Source organism: Sinocyclocheilus rhinocerous, unplaced genomic scaffold (assembly GCF_001515625.1).
Source record: "Sinocyclocheilus rhinocerous isolate Xijiao unplaced genomic scaffold, SAMN03320098_v1.1 scaffold1066, whole genome shotgun sequence".
Lineage (NCBI taxonomy): Eukaryota > Metazoa > Chordata > Actinopteri > Cypriniformes > Cyprinidae > Sinocyclocheilus > Sinocyclocheilus rhinocerous.
Window position 1 is genome coordinate 298,449 of NW_015629516.1, and position 20,615 is coordinate 319,063.

The 20,615-nt window shown below is 36.6% G+C and overlaps 1 protein-coding gene across 1 annotated transcript in view; it reads left to right on the forward strand.

The window, feature by feature from the left end:
* Nucleotides 1–1,649: 1,649 nt before the first annotated feature.
* Nucleotides 1,650–20,615, forward strand: part of LOC107739051 (receptor expression-enhancing protein 3) — a 34,161-nt gene continuing 15,195 nt past the window's right edge. The window contains exons 1-2 of the mRNA XM_016551020.1: nucleotides 1,650–1,940; nucleotides 16,060–16,132. Of these exons, the coding sequence (XP_016406506.1) occupies nucleotides 1,909–1,940; nucleotides 16,060–16,132 (105 nt within the window). The 5' untranslated portion in view covers nucleotides 1,650–1,908. The remainder of the gene's footprint in view (nucleotides 1,941–16,059; nucleotides 16,133–20,615) is intronic.

A 20,615-nucleotide genomic window follows, 5' to 3' on the forward strand; every position in this document is an offset into this window, starting at 1 on the left:
TTATTATGTGAACATTAAACATATTGACAGATATTTTGTGGCTGATCATAGAGTGCTGCTGAGATTGTTGGTCTTGTGGACACTCTGCTGAAAGCAGGACAGTTAATCTGTGCCTGACTAAAATGTTGAATGCAACATGGCACGATTCCAATTTACAGCTTCTTGAGCATCAATTGGAAGCAGCAGTGGAGAGAATACAACAAAGTGCATGCAACAGTATTACATATTTCTGTTTCTTCACATGCAGCGTGTATGTAATATGTAATTACAACATATGCTATGATTGAATGGTTGAATTTATTGTATAATAGGCTTCACTGTAACAGAGACTCATTATTATGTGAACATTAAACATATTACATGCGAAAGAAAGGATATAGGTGAAAGAAATAATTACCTTCTGCTAAGTGCCATTATATTACCCCAATATGTACTTAATACACAAAGAGAAAATTAGATCCTTAACACCTCAGATGTTTAATTACATGAAGCTGCAAGACACAGAATAGCTCTCTTACTGGAATATTGCATGAATTTCAGCAAGATTACCAAGAGAGACCACAATTTACAGATGTCATCTGTTGCCGGATGTGTTCCACTACCCAATATGGCTATGCTTGATGTACTATTTCAATCAGTTAGAAAGCATTGTCCTTCCTTTCTTGGAGAGATTGCTATATTCACAAGAGACATATTGTTGTAATAATAACACGTGAGTAGCTTAATATGAAAGAGGGAAATATAAAAGAGGCAAATTACAGTTTCTTACAACTGTGATTCAGGAATTATTAGCATTTTCCCACAACCAAAAAATAACATTTTTGGTTATACTTTACATCATATATTTAGTAGCATTATTATAACATTGTTCTTGTTCAAACAGCTTATGTCCAAGGTTCAAATCTGTCACTTTGAACTCAGATCCCATTTTAAGTATTAAACTCTATTTAAAGGGGTCATATGATGCGATTTCAATTTTTCCTTTCTCTTTGGAGTGTTACAAGCTCTTGGTGCATAAAGAAGATCTGTAAAGTTGCAAAGACTAAAGTCTCAAATCCAAAGAGATATTCTTTATAAAAGTTAAGAGTCAGCCACGCCTAAAACGGCTTGTTCTAACACGCCCCCACATATCTACAAGGTTTTCTTTAAGATTCAGATTTTTTTAAAGACAACCTATATACGATAGATAGATAGATAGATAGATAGATAGATCAAAACATTAACAGAACTTTAACATTAAACATTAACAGGCTTTTTAACCTTATCTGTTTGTCGATCTATATTTATATAATATAAGAAATAATAGTAGAAATAACATTTTAGGGGGGGAAAGTCTTGAATTTACTTGCTTAAAAGCTAAATCCGTTAAACGGTAAAGGAACACATTACATTCCCCCAGTCTGTTTTTTGCAACACAACGCCAAAAAGATGATCGATTAGGAGTTTTTACTTTCAACGTTTTTATGTTTGATTGGTCTGTACCTCTTCCCGGTGGCTCTCAACGAATCAGCATCGAATGCGTTGAGCGTGTGGCGTTTAACAAACATTTTGTCTAGCCAACCAATGCCCGAGTTTCATGTAAACAAATCATATAGGCCAATCACGTAACAGGAAAAGCGGGCCCTTAAATCAAATTATTTCTGACGTCAACGTGAAAGCGCACCTTAAACGGCATCGGTTTGGGCGAGAGCACGACGAAGATAGGCACAAGAATGTCATTATTTTAACTCATATTAACCCCATAGTTAGTTTTATACAAGATGTTTGCGCGTAATACTGAGTAATGAGCGAGCGGAGGCTCTCAGGAGACCGTTAATGTTTGTCCTCGTCTAAAGTTGATCACTGAAGTTGAAAGTAAGGTTAGTTTAGCTAGCATCTCTCTCTGCTCGGCTCAATCCTGAGGAAAATATGGTGTCCTGGATTATATCAAGATCTGTCGTGTGAGTTTAATCCTCATTTTTTCCATAAATGTAGTTTATTTTTAAAGCTCGGGTTAAAAGAAATTAGCTCTTTATTTTACTGGTTTGCCTGTTAGTGTCCGTATTCCTAATACTGCACATTGAAGATTGTAAAAGTAGCTAACGTTAGATTTATGATCTTCTCAACCCTATCTCTGTTCTGATTGTTTAATCCAAGTGCTTTACTGTTTTTAAACATGACTTTTGGGAAGGGTCCTTGTTACTTACTTTACTTTACTTTTAGTCATTTAGCAGACGCTTTTATCTTGGAAGTATTTACATTTATTAAACAAGTATTTGGAAGATAAGAATTCAGAAGCAGCAAGCCAGTGTTTTTATGTGCACTGGATTGCTGTTTCAGAGGTTATGTCAGTAGTGAAATTATTAATATGGCAGTGACGTGTCAATTAATATTTTTGTGTTGACTCCTTGTACAAAAGTTTTGTTGGGGCTTTTGGGTTGGGTGGAGCTGTCATAAGGTTCTGACTAATCTCTCTGAACTTTTCCTCTCCCTTATGTTAACGTGTGGTGAATGTCATTCTACAGGCCCGAACACATACAGAAAGACTTAACAACCAGGAAATTAAAAAAAAAAGTTCTTAGTTTAGTTCTTTGATATCATGTCTGTCACTATGTGGCATCAAAATTAAATTGGTGGGTCCATAAAGACCCAACACTGCTGTTCAACAAGAAACAACATTGTTTGCAGGTTACTTAAGTAACTTGCTTATGTAATGTTTGCATTTTTTTTCATCCATTGATTCTCAAGTGTGTAGCATTTTAAACATAGCAGTTAGATGTAGCCTAAACCAAAGTACAATACATTTGCACACATTTAGATTGAATTTTGCACAAATATATTGACACGAGTCATATTCAGACTGTTGTGTCGCAAGTAGAAATGATGCTAGAATTAATAACTATATTAATTCATAATAAACAATTAGTTCTGTAAATCGGTTATTAAACATTTAAACAAAAATAGTCAGTATCAAATAGGGCTGTGCAAAAAATCGAATGCGATTTTCATGCTACACAAAATCGGCAATGAATCGCCTGCGATTTTGAACGCGATTTTGTGTAGCTTGTCAGTGAACTACGGCTCTGTGTAGTAAATGCCGCTCCATCTGAACGCACGTGCTAGAGATTTACTACTAATCACAGGAGCGGCTTTACTGACGAGATGCGCATGAAAATAATATTTGATTTTTTGCACAGCCCTAGTATCAAACCTCTACTACAAATAGAACACATTTGCCTCTAGGTTTGTAAAGATTTGAATGATTGATGATGTGTCTGTCCTTGTTTGGTAGCTCATTTGCAAACAGCAGAAAGAGTATCAGTGTAGTTTATGTTGTGGGCAAGACACATTTTGCAATGTGGTTTCCTTACAGCGTTCAGGAGTCACTGGCAAGCAGTTATGCCGAGTTCACACTGCACGATTTTAGCCCGATTTTCACTCGCCGACAGGTTTTGCGAAATCGCCGACAAATGCCCGAAATCGGAGGCAAATCGGTGCTCGTTCACGCGAGTGACAATCACGCAGTGTGAATTATCAAAGACGCGATCTGAAGGAATCGCCGATGCCCGTGAAATATTTGACATGCTAAATATCTGGAGCTGTCGGCGATTCACAATCACGCTGTGTGAAATGAGTTCTGACTGAAAAACACATCGGCGATGACCTACAGCCAATGAGAGACCAAGATACAGGGCAGCGGGAAGTTTGGGGAGGAGTTAAATGAAACGTAGTTTGCGGGCAAGTGTTGCCAAATCCGCGATTGCCGCCGGTTGTTTTTTATGTCAGCAGGTTGAAGCGACCCCAATAACATGATATTTAGGCCCTGGAATGTGAATTGTACCAGGAGAACCCCGCCAAAAAAATGTGTATTTAATCCCCAAACGCGATTTTTACTTGGGGACCCCCTCGAAAGCAATTGGGCTATTTTCAGGCTAGTTTTGAGTAGTAATTGGGCGGGTTTTGTAGCGAAAACCTGGCAACCCTGCACTAGACCGAGCTGTCGGCGATTCTTCCTATTGTAAAGTCATGCAGTGTGTAACCTCCTGTCGTCGTTCCATCGTGCAGTGTGAACATAGCAACAACTGAATGCTACCCCAGATAGTCGTTCAGTGTGAAACCAACAGTGATGCGACGTCTTTGAAAATCGTGCAGTGTGAACTCGGCATTAGGAAGAGACATAGTCATAGAAACTAGCAAGTACCAATTACAGTCCACCTTGCTAGTTTAGGGTTATAATTCTGTGGTTAGGATTTTACAACATACGATGTAGAAGTTCAAATATAGGACAGTAACTGTAAGGTTATGGCAAGATGATGAGAAATCAAGACCACATTGTCTGTTTAAAATGCTGCTGTGGGCTTATATGCGTAGACACTTTCATGGCTGTTTTGTTTTCCAGCTTTGTCTTTTTTCTAATTGAAGATTTAAAGCACTATGTATGTAAATAAACACCCAAAATTGTAACAGATCTTTATAATGCACTATTTAGAGCAGGTAAATGTTAATGTTGAGGAGAAAATATAGAAATGTCTGTTAACTTCGTTGGCTTTATAAGCTGGTCTCTGAGAACAGGTTTGTCCTCATTTTCTTTGATCAGTATCACTGTGGTGTTTATGTATAAACTACAGGGGATGTTTTTCTGATTGCTTATTAGGGCTGGACGATATGGCCAAAAGAATTATCATGATAACATTTTTCATATCAGTAGATATCAATAATTATCATGATAAATTTCAAATCTTTATTTCTTTCAAGTTAAGGCAGATTTTTGCTCCCAAGTGAAAGTTGTAGAAATCAGACTGTGAATTGTGGTTTTAAACTACTCTTTATGGTCAGAACATGACAAACACTTAACATTTTTGAATTGTTTTGCAGTGATTTTTCTTTAAAAAAAAATATCTTAAAGGGGTCATATGATGCTTTTTTAAAGATCATTATTTTGTGTATTTGGTGTAACAGAATATGTTGACATGCTTTAATGTTCAAAAAACACATTATTTTTCAAATACTGTACATTATTGTAGGTCCTCTATGCCCCGCCTCTCTCAAACGCTTCGTTTTCTACAAAGCCCCCTCCTTTAGGTTCACGAAACGGTCGTCCGGAAAATGCATAGCTGTTCTGTTGTAAGTCATCTTAAAGATTCCTAAATGCATCTACTTTCGGAAGGCCAAATATAGTGCTTTTGCTTTCGCCTAGAAACACACAGCGTCTCCCTGACATGCTGCTTCTACACTAACTGCGGTTACTGAAACCACGCTTTCTTTCTTTGCGTGCACATTTGGGTGGCATTATGCAAATATTTCCACATAGTGAGGTAGATATGTGGGGGCGTGTTAGAACGAGCCGTTTTAGGGGGGCGTGGCAGAGTCTTAACTTTGATAAAGAATATCTCTTTGGTTTTGAGACTTTAGTCTTTGCAACTTCAGGGATCTTATCTATGCACAATCAGCTTGTAACACTCCAAAGTGAAAGGAAAACTTGAAATCGCATCATATGACCCCTTTAATAGAAAAATGAATTTCTTAGTTTCTGCATTGATATTGTTTCAAATCATGAAACATTACTCTTGACAGTAGCTTGAGTTAGGATGCAGATGTACATTTCTGTTCATTATAACAAACAGTAGCATCTGTAAAAATTGTAACAACCTCTTTTTTTATATGGTGAAATTTAATTATTCTGACTGAGTTTTATTAAAATTAACCATTGGTCTTCCATAGTAGCATACATTTAGATCATGATAATCACAGTTAAAACCTCAATACCATGGTAAAAATGCATCTATACGGTTTCTTGGTAGCCTATTTGTATGAAAAAGAGTAGTATAAATACATTTAGTTTAAATGCAAATAATAAATATTTATTTATATATAATAAAATTCAATATGAATATCTCACATTTCTGCCACAATACCATGGTGCAGTTAGTGATACTACAGTAAATCCATGGTAAATGATGGTGATTTGTAGATTGAAAAGCCTTCTGACTGTATTGTTGCACACAGTGTTTCTCCTGTTTGTCAGTGCCGTTTAATCCGGCTTTAAACTAGTTCAAATCACTTTTTTATTTTAGAGTTATCGGTGTTCTTCATTGAATTCACACTGGATCACTGTTTAGTGGTCGTGTGGCCACATAATTATAATTATCGTTTTATCACCCAGCTCTATTGCTAATTTTAGTTGTTTTGACTTTTGATGATTTTACTAAGACGTAATAACAGGGCTCAACACTAAGGTTTTATTCTACTAGCCTGGTCGGGCCAGTGGTTTAAAGTTTTACTTGCTCTTCCAAAATTTTCACTGGCACCACTACAAAGAAAGTCATAAATGAGTAAAATAAAATATACATTGTTTTCTTTTTTTTTTATTAGGGCTGTGCAATTAATCGAAATCGTCATAAAATCGCGGTGCGTCTGCAGCAGTCATGCTGCGATCGTTTCCGCACGGAATCTATTTCTGCTGTGCTGTATGCGCTGAATTAAAGTGACAGCGCATTATTCTCGGTAAAAATTAACATGGATTGACACGGAAATTTAGTAATTACACCATAAATGCACATAATTAAAGTCTACTGTTTCACAGTCAACACATGGCTTTTTGGCTAGATTTAAAACAAGGAAAAGTGCACTTTTAGATAAACAAGGCAATAATAGATGGCACTCGTGGTGGTAGTTAAATAAAGTTATATTTATTGAGTTTAAACGTGAATATGTCTATGAAAGATTGTATTACTGTACTGTGATAAAAGAGAATCACAATGCTGAAAAACAACGTTTGGATTTGAAATCAAAATAAATGTTGTGTTTGTGGTAAACAGCCGCGGATCAGGAGCGGACTGCAAACGCGTCCTGTGCAAAAGCAAAATGAGTCCGTGCTGCTTCTGCAACGCATGCATATACTGTATATGCGCTGCAGACGGAGTACGTGTGAACTTGGCGCAACAAATCTAGTTCAACATCTGAGGCAACGCCACAAAGAGCTCTATGACCAATGCATAGCAAAAAAAAATCCCTGGACATGGACACTTTAAAAAAAAATTTTTTTTACCATATGTCTGTTCTAGAGACATTTTGTGACACCTTTACTTAGTGATTATTTTGCCTCATGTCTGTTCTAGAGACATGTTACAGCTTTTTGATAAAGCTCTAATTGGTTTTCTTTTGGAAATATGTTTCAAATTCACACTGAATGCATTAATGACTGTAAAGCATGTCTGTGTGTCAAAATCGTGATTAAAATCGAAATCGCAAAATTGATCAAAGAAATCGCAATAGGTTTTTTTTTGTCCATATCGCACAGCCCTAACATGAATGGTAAAATGCACTTCTCTTACAGAGCCGATTCTCGGTATAACTTCAACAGCATTGAATCAGTACTATTATATATGTGTCAATCATTCAGTTAAGACTGTAGCAGCAATTTAAGTAGTTATTGCCATATATGTCTATTCTAGAGACATTTTGTTACACCTTTACTTAGTGATTATTTTGCCTTATGTCTGTTCTAGAGACATGTTACAGCTTTTTGATAAAGCTCTAATTGGTTTTCTTTTAGAAATATGTTTCAAATTCACACTGAATGCATTAATGACTGTAAAGCATGTCTGTGTGTGTCAAAATCGTGATTAAAATCGAAATCGCAAAATTGATCAAAGAAATCGCGATATTTTTTTTTTCCATATCGCACAGCCCTGTTTTTGACCCATGTTACTGTTTATTCTTATAAAGTTATGACACCAAAATTTGGATGAAAATTTAGATTTTTTTTATTTTATATATTAGCTGAAATTTCACAATTCTCAATTTGGTAACACAGTAATATGTACTTGTATAACTAATAGTTCACCCAAAAATGAAATTTCTGTCATTCTGTCAAACATTTGACGGAAGCCATTGACTTCCATAGTATGGCAAAAATATTTTGCCATACTTGGGTGAACTGTTCCTTTAAAGTCAGTAAAAAAAAAAAAACATAAACAATATCGAGTGACTGACATTTCTAACAATATGACTAGTTTTAACTTATTTATTTTTTTGTTCAATTTATGTATGTAAGTATGTTTGTATTTATTTTATTTATTTATTTTTACTATTATAATTTTTTTTTTGGTCCACTAGTGAAAATAGTTACAAATGAATCCAAACCAGAGCCAGTTGTTGAAATGTCAGCCCTCTTGAAACGTTTTTGTCCAATCAAATTAGTGGACCAGAACATGACAAGTTTTATTCCATTACAGTATGCAAACTGTGCAGGCTACATCTTTTGCATTTTCTTTTCAGAATTTGTTGGAATAAAAAACAGTTCAAGGGCCTAATGGCTGTGCACCTTTTCAGGCTTTTTTACATTGAGTCCCAAGAGCTGAACGTGGTTTTGAAGGCTCTTAGCTTCTGGCTCCAAGTAATAGCCAATCCACAGCATCATCATCATCCACTGCCTTTCCGTTTCTTAGCAGGAAACTCAAAGTTGACCTAAACCTGAGTGTCAAGGCCCGTCTGATGGTTTTATTTTTTCAGCTGCACACCCTGAGAGCGATACCACGCTTTACAAAAATACTTTCAAGACCGGTGCAGGTCCCATTTCCTTCAGGGGCCCACTGGAGGAAGACCAACTGCTTGTTGTGAAAACAATGAAAGACTGATGTGCAGCGCATTTATTTGTGTTTCATAGGGGCCATGCATGTTCTGTTGTGGGAGGAGAGGCCACAGGCAGACAGTGAGGAGTAGGGGTGGGCGATATAGCCTCAAAATTATATGACGATATTTCAAGAATATTTGCGATAACGATATTTATGACGGTATTAAAAAAAATATGGAACAACGTTTTATTGGTGATTGCAGTTGGCAGGCAGCAGCATTTATTAATGCAAACAAAATAAAGGGCACTTTCCATCCTTTGCCAATGAGCTACTGTCATCGATGACCGATTACCTAATTCGAAGTATAAATCTATTGTCATAAGGTGGCAGCAGCAGCTGTGTGTTCGACTTGAAGCAGACCGATCGGTGTATGACGTCAAAATACCTTATTTACACTTTATTACCCCTTATTTACAATGCACGCGTCTGCGGCGCATTACGGCTCCAACGCGGCCACCGGAACTGATCGCGGCCACTCTAGTCAATGCTTGTGTTTACACCAGCCGCGGCATGTTTCAGAACACAATGCTTGTGTTTACACCAGCCAGGCATGTTTCTGCATCGCTTCGCTAAAGATAGGCGCCTCACTTATTTTTGACGGTAAGAGTGTGTGCTCGAATATGCTCTAGAACCGCTCTTGCGATACTTTGATGTCATACACCGATCAGTCTGCGCAGCGCTGCTTCAAGTCGAACACACCTATTGGGTTTGAGGTGGTGGTGGTGTTGTTGTGCGCGCAAGGGATATGTCATTGCGGTTTTTTTTTTATCATGTAAAAATGTATACCGGTATTATCGTGGACTGTATGATATGGCACACCCCTAGTGAGGAGAATCAAAGCCTTCCAGTGAAGTGATTGCTAAACCAACAAGTTGAGCAGAATTTATGACTTTATTGCACACTGTTAGGGCTGGGCGGTCTGACAGTATATGCCCTGCAACGATAGAAACCTCTTAACCGGTAGAGTGGGATGTGTCCCAAACAAGTGAAGAAGGGGAAGAACCTGTTATTAAGGGGGGTTTGTTAGGCACAACACAAAGCAGAGTTTAGTTTTTGGTTGCCAAGCAATAGCTTGGCACATTAATAATGAATTAATTTTATGTGCGGTGGCTAGTGTGGATATAAGCTATTTTACATCAACTGTAATATTTTTATAATATTACTTTTTATATGCTTTTGTTTTTAACTTAAATCTTACACTTTGTTAGATATATTGATTTTTTTGTTATTAGTCTTTTCTTTTGGTTTGCAACCTGTTTTTTTTTTGTTTTAATAAAATGAGAAAATTATCAAATGAAAATAACCAAATGAATGTATGACCTTTGTAAAGTATTGAATTCCTTGTATTGGGTAAAATAGGCATTATTTCATGTTATAGGCTATATGAAATAAGTCTGACAAAACACTCTGGTCAGCTTTTTTCCATACTGGTAAAGAGAGAATGGACTTTTATATATTCCCTCCTGCATATTTAATTATTCATGGCACCAGACATGTTTCTATAGTCTGTTCTGAGAAATGTATTGGGTTTTCATGTAAACTGAATGATAAATGAGTCAGCAGCAGTAACTTACATGACTGATATCTAAAGATGTGTAGAGCTGTTGGCATGTTGTTGATAACACCAAACTACATGTTTTGCTTGGTTGAGAGTAGTAGTAACCATAGACTATTTTATTCTGTTAAAGGACAGTTATTTCATTTATAAAACCATAAATTGAATGTATAATAACTCCTCACAAGTCCTTAGGCACTCAGACTAATACCATGCCCTAACCAGGGTTGTTATAATTTTGAAAATTTCACCAGTTTAAATATTTTTGTTCTGTATTTTTATGAGCAATTTCAGTCTAGTTTTAGTTAGTATTATTATTATTTGTTTTTTTTGTGATATTTATTTATTTGAGTCTTTTATAAATGACTACTTTAGTTTTTGTTTCAGTAGCACTTTCATTATTAGTTTTATCCCTCATAACTTGTGCCGCAAGTTCTTCCATCTGCCAGTAATGACATATGAAAATGCTTCAAGTGAACTGTGAGCTGTACATTAAAATTTTTTTTTTATAAATTTACAGTAAAAACTAAAAACCGGCAGCCTGTAGCTTCCAGAAATCGACAGTAAAAGTATGGTAGTGGAATTTTAAGTTTTACAGATTGAACTTAAATTGACCGTAAAGAGAAAACATATTTAGTAGTAGTAACCATAGACTATTTTATTCTGTTAAAGGACAGTTATTTCATTTATAAAACCATAAATTGAATGTATAATAACTCCTCACAAGTCCTTAGGCACTCAGACTAATACCATGCCCTAACCAGGGTTGTTATAATTTTGAAAATTTCACCAGTTTAAATATTTTTGTTCTGTATTTTTATGAGCAATTTCAGTCTAGTTTTAGTTAGTATTATTATTATTTGTTTTTTTTGTGATATTTATTTATTTGAGTCTTTTATAAATGACTACTTTAGTTTTTGTTTCAGTAGCACTTTCATTATTAGTTTTATCCCTCATAACTTGTGCCGCAAGTTCTTCCATCTGCCAGTAATGACATATGAAAATGCTTCAAGTGAACTGTGAGCTGTACATTTAAAAAAAATAATAATAATAATTAATAAATTTACAGTAAAAACTAAAAACCGGCAGCCTGTAGCTTCCAGAAATCGACAGTAAAAGTATGGTAGTGGAATTTTAAGTTTTACAGATTGAACTTAAATTGACTGTAAAGAGAAAACATATTTTATTAACTCATATTTACTTTATGGTTTTTCACTGTAAATTATAAAACTACTTTTTCTCACTTCCACAGACATTTAAAATAAATTACTAATATTGTACTGTAAAATTACATGAAATGTCTTATTAATTCCAGGACTCGACAGTAGGGACTGGCCGATGGCCCGGGGCCAGCGTAAAAGATGCTCGGGCCAGTCGTCACATGGCCTTTTTTCTTTCAGTGTAGACAGATAAATGACTTGCTGCTGGAAACATGCCGCTTGTTTAGAACACAGAGAATTGCTGTCTGTTTATTTGAGGTTTCTTCATGGTCCACAGGCTAGAACTGAATTGTGGGAAAACCGTGTTGTCCAGTGTCTACAGTCTAGCCAACTGCAGCTCCTCGTAAATTACTGAGCACTGTTGTAGGTGAGTTTCCTCATTTGACGCTGATTAAAACAATCGTCCAATGAAATAAAATACTAGTTATTAGGCACACAGAGCCACATGAATGCGAGTAACAGATCTGTAAATTACAGTGCTCGAGGGAGGGGGGTGTGGGGGTGTGTAGGGTTGAGAGATGTGTGGAACCAAACACCATTGTTACAGCCTGGTGCCTCTGCTGTTTCTATGGCAACAGGAAAATAAACTGCTGCCAAGGTGGATCTTTGGATGAGGACCATGCAACAGGGAGAACATTGTAAACGTGTGCTTTGCACATCCACTGCACAAATATTATGATTCCTAAACTTAACAACTACCTTACTAACTATTAGTAAGCAGCAAATTAGGAATTTATTGAGGGAAAAGTCGTAGTTAATAGTGAATAAGTGTTCCCTATTCTAAAGTGTTACCATTTCATATCAAAAGATGGCTATTATTATAAATGCTAGGGGTGGAACGGTTTGCGGGAAAAAAATCGAACCGTACGGTTCTCCACACACGGTTCGGCACGCACTAGGACCGCGGTTCAACTTAAATCTGACAATGCATCTGTAATATGGTTTGCTATAAATAACACGTAAAACAAACACGGGTTTGGCTTGGACAACCCATTCACTCTTGTTCAATGCGAATGGCGTATGCTGGAATATGAGCAGTCATTTATTCCGTCATCACCCGGGTGCTGATAGTGCGCACGCACAGGTGAGACCTGAACAGCACGCGTTGATATCTGTGTTTAAGCTAAACTCATTTAAGCTTTGCCAGTTTAAACATTTAAGAGCCAGAGGACGCGAGCTCGCGCACGCAGTGAGAAGATTTGTGAGTGCGCTCATCCGAAACACGCAAACCCACGCCTCAGAACGTGCGCAAATATTAAGCTCTCTCTGATGTATTGTGTTTGAATGGACAAATTCACACAAAAATTGTCAAAATGCCGTCTTGGTAAGTATCCTATAGCAGACATAGCCGGCTGAACGTACTTACAATTTATCTACCTAAAAACTAGTGTTAGACCTACCTAAAAAAAAAACTGAATATCACTGTTTATTTTATTTGTATCTTTACTCTATTGTATTTATTTGTGCTGTTGCTTGTAGTTAGATAGATTATTCTTATTTTCTTTATTTTTATTTGACAGTATAGTTTTTCCCTAAACATAGCACATACCGAACCGTACCGAAACGGTGACTCTAAAACCGTGATACAAACCGAACCGTTCCACCCCTAATAAATGCCTACACAAAGGCCACAGCATTGAAGTTACATACATATGGATATTGTGTGTATACTGTCACACTTTATTTGCTACTATTTTAGAACACTTGATGATTATCTAATCAAAATAACAAAATATGGCAGTCGCACAGACAAAAAGTGTCGTGTTCTGTTCAAGCGGCGTTCTAAAACAGTTTATTTAATCACCAAATGGATAAAAGTTCACTTCAAGAATGATAAAGTTCTGTGTTTAAAAAAACTATGCAAAACCGAAAGAGAAAGCGCAATCTATATCATAGCTCTCTATGCACAATCTTCCAGCCCAGGGTGAAGTCTTTATGTATATTAACAACGATTTGCTATAATGTAATTTAATGGAAAACAATGTGAATGGAGCTCTGGCACGGCAGGATTTCTTTCGGCTGCATGAACATATCAGTTGGCTTTAAATCTGCAACATCGCTGACTAACAAATGCATTAATGTGACCAGTTGGATATACAGTAACGCAAATAGATAATAACAATCATAATATTAAAGGGGTCATATGATGCGATTTCAATTTTTCCTTTCTCTTTGGAGTGTTACAAGCTCTTGGTGCATAAAGAAGATCTGTAAAGTTGCAAAGACTAAAGTCTCAAATCCAAAGAGATATTCTTTATAAAAGTTACAGCATCATATGACTCCTTTAAACATTTGGGTCGGACTTGTGTGTGTTTTGGTTGCATTGTTTGAACCGCTTGAGGTGCTACTAATGTTAGCGTCCTCTCAGCCTTTACAGCAAACATACTGTTTTCCTTTCTGCATTAATGCAGCATCTAGCCAACAAATTAATTACTTGGTAATGATATGAAAACATGCACTATATATAGTATACTGTATACTATAAACAAACTGCACGTGGTGTCAGTGATTCCACCTCTAGAGTCCACTCGCGTACTGTACAATGACAGCAAACACAATGGACGCAAAACAGAAAAACTGCAAAAAATCGGCATGGATTTTTGCCAATAGTTCCAGCAATCGACTATCGGTGCTGATTAACCAATCAAATGGTAGCCTCCACGTTTTCCACGTATAGTGTGCTGATGTATTTTTCATTATTGATTAGTTGTTGCGGCCCTGTATTAAACATAGACAGATGCTGATTTTTTAATGTGCAAGCACTTCTAAAGAAAATGTAAAGATTCTTGTATTGTTTTATGTTGTCTCGTCTTGCTGTTAATGGATGTTTGCTGGTCCACTCAGATGGTCATAGCTGAAGAAATAGAAAGAAATCACAAATTCGTTACTGTCTTAATAGACTTTGTTTCTTCAAAACTGCACCAAAGCCAAGTTTTCGGGCTGATATTGGAGTAGGCTGAATTTCTGGGTCACACACTGTCTATAATTGGCAGTGTAAACGGTACAATCTGTCCCCAAATTTAACTGCACTGCTGAGTCAAGAAGCCTGTCTGTCTGCAGAGACACAGTACCTCTAAATCATCCCAGTGCAGAGGTAATGTTTCAACTTGAGACTTTGACTCTTTTAGCCCTCGGGGAAATGCCATTTTTCAATGCACAACTTTAGTATGAAAGTGAAACACTGGTTTCAGAGAACAGCATTATCATCTGGGAAACATCAAGGCTGGATCCTGCCTATGAAACCTCAAAAACGTCTGCGTGGCATGTCGAAACGAATGCTAGCAGAAGCTTTTGTCTGTTATCACATGCTGTCTGGGCCACAGGCACTTTGGGACCAAAATTCAGCTTCACATCTGTGTGTCACCCTGCTTTTGGTGTGTTTATCCCTCTGAACGTATTTGTGTGGGTCCAGATGAGAAAAGGATTTGTTTTGTGTATGGCACCTCTGATTGTGCATTAATTTCTCAGTGCCAACAAAGGTCTTGCACAAGGAGGGGGTTAACTATCATCAGTGGGTTCTAGTATCTTCTGCTAGTTCCCCAACAAATTTAGTCTAGCGGAACATAATAAACGGGGCTCGTGTGATAGCGACAGGCTGTAGATGAAGGGTTGGAGCTGGGCCCGTTTGTCAGTTTATTGGCTAGTCTCAGGTCAGTCGCTCATAGAGCGAAATGGAATAACTGGAATAATGATTTACTGAAATGAACATATCAGTGTGACCTCTTTTCCACCTTCAGCCCATGTTTACATTATATCGAATTAAACTGGATAATTTCCCAAAGTTAGGTCATTGCTCAAAGTTTCTATGGATCTGTTTAACTATTAAAAGGATAGTTCACCCAAAAATGAAAATTCTGTCATCGTTTACTCACCCTCCACTTTTTCCAAACCTGTATGAGTTTTTTTCTTTTGTTGAACACAAAAGAAGATATTTTGAAGAATGTTGGTAACCAAACAGTTGATGGTAGCCAGTGACTTCCTTAGTATTTTTTTCCATACTATGGAGGTCAGTGGCTACCATCAGCTGTTTGGTTACCAACATTCTTCATAATATATTTTGTGCTCAACAGAAGAAAGAAACTCATACAGATTTGAAGCAACTTGAGGGTGAGTAAACAATGACAGAATTTTCATTTTTGAGTGAACTAAGTTTAAAGCTGGAATAAACAAGTTTTAAAATCTGAACAGATTTCATAAACTTGCCAACTTTTAATATGGTACAGAGTAAAACTGGGCATTATACACTAAACGACTGATCACAAACTAATGCAGAAAAATGTGCCATGTTTCTAGGAGATGTTCTAAAATCAGCCCAAAATATTAAACATTTTTGATATAGTTTTCTGCCCTTTAAAATGCACACAGCCCTGCTCTCTATGGACCGCAGTCCACATGGATTTGATTTCTATTAGGGCATGTTTTACATTAGGTGTCTCCTGCATTTTTGTCTCCTCAGTTCCCCTTTATTTTTTCTTTTGGAACGGAAGAAAAGGAAATCGTTGTTTGCCTTGTAAACACAATCAAACAGAGGAAGTGAGTGGCTTTTAATAGAGCTAGACACACAGATGGGAGTATCCAAGCCCATTAATCATCCTGCTTTTGAAGAATATCTAGAGAGTTAGTTCTTTTCCAATTATTTATTAATTTTACCCTCTGTTTCTTTACACAGGCTGGTTTTTGGAAACCTGTACCCAGCGTACTGCTCTTACAAAGCAGTGAAAACCAAAAACGTCAAAGAATACGTAAGTATAAACACAGTGTCTGTTCACGTACAGTTCTGTTGGTTGTTTTTCATTTAGCAGGCATTTGATTTTCCAAACCAACTTGCAGTTTGATTGCTACAGGCTCAGTCTGCTCTGAAATAACCTGAGGTTAAGTGTCCTGCCCAAGGGCTCAGTAGTGATCATAAATCAACACTTCTACAACTTTTGGGTTACTAGCCCAGATTTTTAACTGCTAAGTCACACCACTCCTTGAAATGAGACGTGAACAGCCCAGCACATTATTGTTTCTGTGCATGTTCGGGCATGTTGGGAAGGCAGTGTGTGTTGACTTGTATGTCCGGATCAGGTGACACGTTCTCTCTGCACTTACTTGTTTTAAAGAACCTGCCCTGTGAGAACCCATCCTACATCCTCAGGAGAAAGTTCAATGCAGGTGTTACGCTGAAATGCTAATTCAGGTCCAGCCAGAAGCAGTGTCATTTATAGTCAACAACACCTTTAAGCAACATTGTAGTGAACCTGCAAAGCAGGATATAATGGCGAAAACTATGCAGAATGTGGTTTTGCCCCATTGAGGCCAAACCATAATCTTCTATCAAAGTTCCCTTTGTTCTTGTAAAATGATTGGAATGGTTTTTAATTTAAAAATGAAAATTGTGTTTTTAATTTTATTTACTTACTCTGTTGTTCAATGGAGCCTAAAGATTCAGATGCTTTCCTTTTGTGTTTCATGGTTTGAAACGACATGAGGGTGAGTAAATGAACGTTTTATTTTTGGGTAAACTATCCCTTTAAACATTCCTCTTACTTGGCTGTCATGCCTTTGTTCTACTTCAGACAGCTAATTTTAGGTTTCCTTAGTGGTTGTACTGGTGGTATTTCAGTACCCTAGTAACCTTAGAGTCTGTTTGTATGAGTTCTAATTGCAGTGAATTGAGTTACTTCTACTGTGAAATGCATTCCCCTCTACTTAACTTGTAGAAGCTACACCAGCGCGACCTCTCTTAAACAGGACTGTTCTATTTGTCAGTCAGTATTTCAGAAAGTCTTAACTTTGGAAAATACATTATGAAAACATTTTTTTTCTTCTTAACATTGCTGTAACAGCCTGCAGCCAACATTGGTTTATCAACAAAGGTGTTTTCTGTTTGTTTTACGTTAACTTACCAGCGCGACCTCTCTTAAACAGGACTGTTCTATTTGTCATTCAGTATTTCAGAAAGTCTTAAAACTTTGGAAAATACATTATGAAAACATTTTTTTTCTTCTTAACATTGCTGTAACAGCCTGCAGCCAACATTGGTTTATCAACAAAGGTGTTTTCTGTTTGTTTTACGTTAACTGTGGTCAGTAAGCATATATCAATAAATCTATATACACAGGGCATCGACAGTAATGATTTTCTGAGCATTAACATTTTCTTAGAAAATGGTTCCTGATGAAAGTCTTCATCTGTTGGAAACCACCTAAATACTATGCAAAACTAGTGTTAATTTTATCAGCCATTTTTAATTTAGTCCCAAATGACGCACTATGCACTCATTCACTATGTACTTATGCGCTATGTACTCAAACATGTAGTGTATGAATTATATAAGGTTATTTTGTCATTCATAATCAGAGTCTGATAGTCCCTCCCCCTTCGATACGTAATTAAAGCTGCGACAGTTGAGTCCATGAAGTGTCCAACATTCCAAACTTCATTTATTTGGTTATTTAAGTGCGTCATCCGGGTATTTAAAGTGTGCTTTTTCGTTTTGGAATTTTCAGTGTGAACGCACTACTCTCACTATTTATACTACAAAACGTCATAGAATAGTGCATAAATATGCGATTTGGGATGCACCTTTAGTCTTAGTCTTTTAAATTAGTCTTAGTCCTGTCAAATGTACTTTTTAGTTATTATCCTATTTAGTCAACCTTGTCCCGTTTTTGTTTAGTCATGTTTTAGGCGACTAAATGTCTGAGCATTTTAGTCTAGTTTTAGTCAATGAAAACTTTTGTCACATTTTTGTCATGCTGTATAATGGTTGGTTTAATAATAATAATAATAATAATAATAATAATAACATTTTGCTCAAAATTATAATCGCAATGATTGTTGTCATTTGAGAAATGTATTTTTACATTTCAGGTATTGCACTTTCACCAATAAGAACAAATCAATTGAATGTGGACTCATACAAATGGTTTATTTTACCCCATCTAGTGTACTGATTTATTATAGGCTATTTAATAAATTAATTAATATCAAAGACTTAAGCCCTATTCGCACGGGATTAGTATTATTTGGGGACCTTGTGTGATTTTGAAATTACCCCCAAACACACACACACACACACACATCTGAATTTTGTGTGGTACATTCGCACGGGATAAGTGAAGCCTGTGATTTTACTCGAATTTACTGACTTGTCTCCCGGATGTCAAGGCTTTGAGAGTCACGTTCTATGGTCCAGATGGATTTTAAAAAAAGAAACTAATATAGTTTCATGCGCTGTGTCATTTCAATTTCACCAGGTTAAAATATCATCTCAAACTTTATGCTTGATTTATTTGTAACACATTAACCACAAAACCTTTTCAGCTTTCTCTTTCTGCAAATTGTATGGTGTAGCAATATGATGACAGCGCCCAAAATACTATCAAACAATCCAACGCAGCTCCATTCTTCGCGAAAGATGGATAAAAAGGTGCACAGGAAACAAAAACCTCGAAAAATGATATACGACCTGCCAAATGCTGGCCGAATCACAGAGATGCCGATTCGCACGGGACTAATATTATCACAGGACCTCTGTGTTTTCAGCAAAATATGGTAGGTCATTTGCGGGGCAATTTTTACTTTACAAATTACAGACATGGCCGATTCTCACGGGATTAAGATCACAGACAACCTCCGCAATTATTACAAATGACTGGAGATCACCAGGTAATACTAATCCCGTGCAAATAGGGCTTTAGATATGCACTCTCTCGGTCTACATTATGAAAACAGGTAAAAACAAACAAAAAATATTATAACAGTGAAATTCTTCCTAATAGTAATTCCAAATTGCAATAATGTTTCTCTATTAAAACAACAGCAGTTGAGTAAGTGCCTTTATTCAGCAACCACAATCGCAAACAAAACAGTTGAGATCTCATGACAGAACACAGAGAGAGGCTGAATGACACTTTCATTTAAGCTGAACATCTCATATGGAGATAGCTAAACTGCAGCTTACTTGTTTGATGGTGTTTTCAGATCATCGTCGGCGCTTCCGCAATGAAGAGCGAGCGCATGCGCATGGTTACCAGATTGCAGAAATTAAGCAAAACGCCGGGTAGAAAATGTAACATTTTAACAGAGAAGCTCTAATTTGGGGATTTAAACTTTTCATATCTGGCAACCGCACAAATGAAAGTTCGCGTAGTAGAGGCATGTACAGCAGTCCGCAATAATATTTTGTAGTCTCGTTTTTTTTTTTTTTTTGTTTTTTTTTTACAAAAATTTGATTTTGGTATAGTTTTTATTTTTTTAAATACATTTTAGTCTTGTCTGTTATCGTCAACGATATTGCATGTTGATATAGTTACCGTTATCGTTTATTGACCTTATTGTCATTTCGTCATCATCTAGTTTTAGTCATGGGGGAAAAAAAGCTTGTTAACGAAATTAACACTATGTAAAACATTTCAGATTTAGACACTGGGAACAGAACGAGGATATTCTAATAAAAGCTTGCTTAAAGGAATGGTTGATGATGGGCATGTTGAGTATGATGGATATGTTGTTAAAAAAATAAAATCTATGATTTTCCGTTAAAAACCAGCAGCTGTGTTTGCCAGAATCTTACTGTAAAAAAATGGTAGCAACATTTAGGTTTTATGGATTTTAAATTTACAATTAAAAAAAAAACATATTAAAAACATACATTTTTTAATAAAAACATTTTTAAAACAACATACTAATTGATATAATGTTAATATACTGAAGTACTTAAAGGGATAGTTCACCCAAAAATGAAAATTTGATGTTTATCTGCTTACCCCCAGGGCATCCAAGATGTAGGTGACTTTGTTTCTTTAGTAGAACACAAACTGAGATTTTTAACTCAATCCGTTGCAGTCTGTCAGTTCTATAATGTCAGTGGATGGGAATCACGGCTTTGAGAGTCATAAAACATAAACAAAACCAAATTAAACCCTGCTGCTCGTGACTATTCATTGATGTGTAAAGACAAAACGATCGGTCTGTGCAAGAAACTGAACAGTATTTATATCATTTTTTACCTCTGATTCACGCAATGTCCGAACTGTTCGAACTGTCCTGAGCGGCGGCGCATCCTCCTGAGCGCGTTCTCAACAGCAGGCGAGTGATTCGTCGTCTTCTTCTTGCTTTACGGCGGATCGCAGACTTATAAGTGCATTACCGCCACCAATCTCTCAAATGGACTATTGACACTCTATCTACAATCTCAATTAGGAGTGTCAATGGTCCACTTGAGAGATAGGTGGC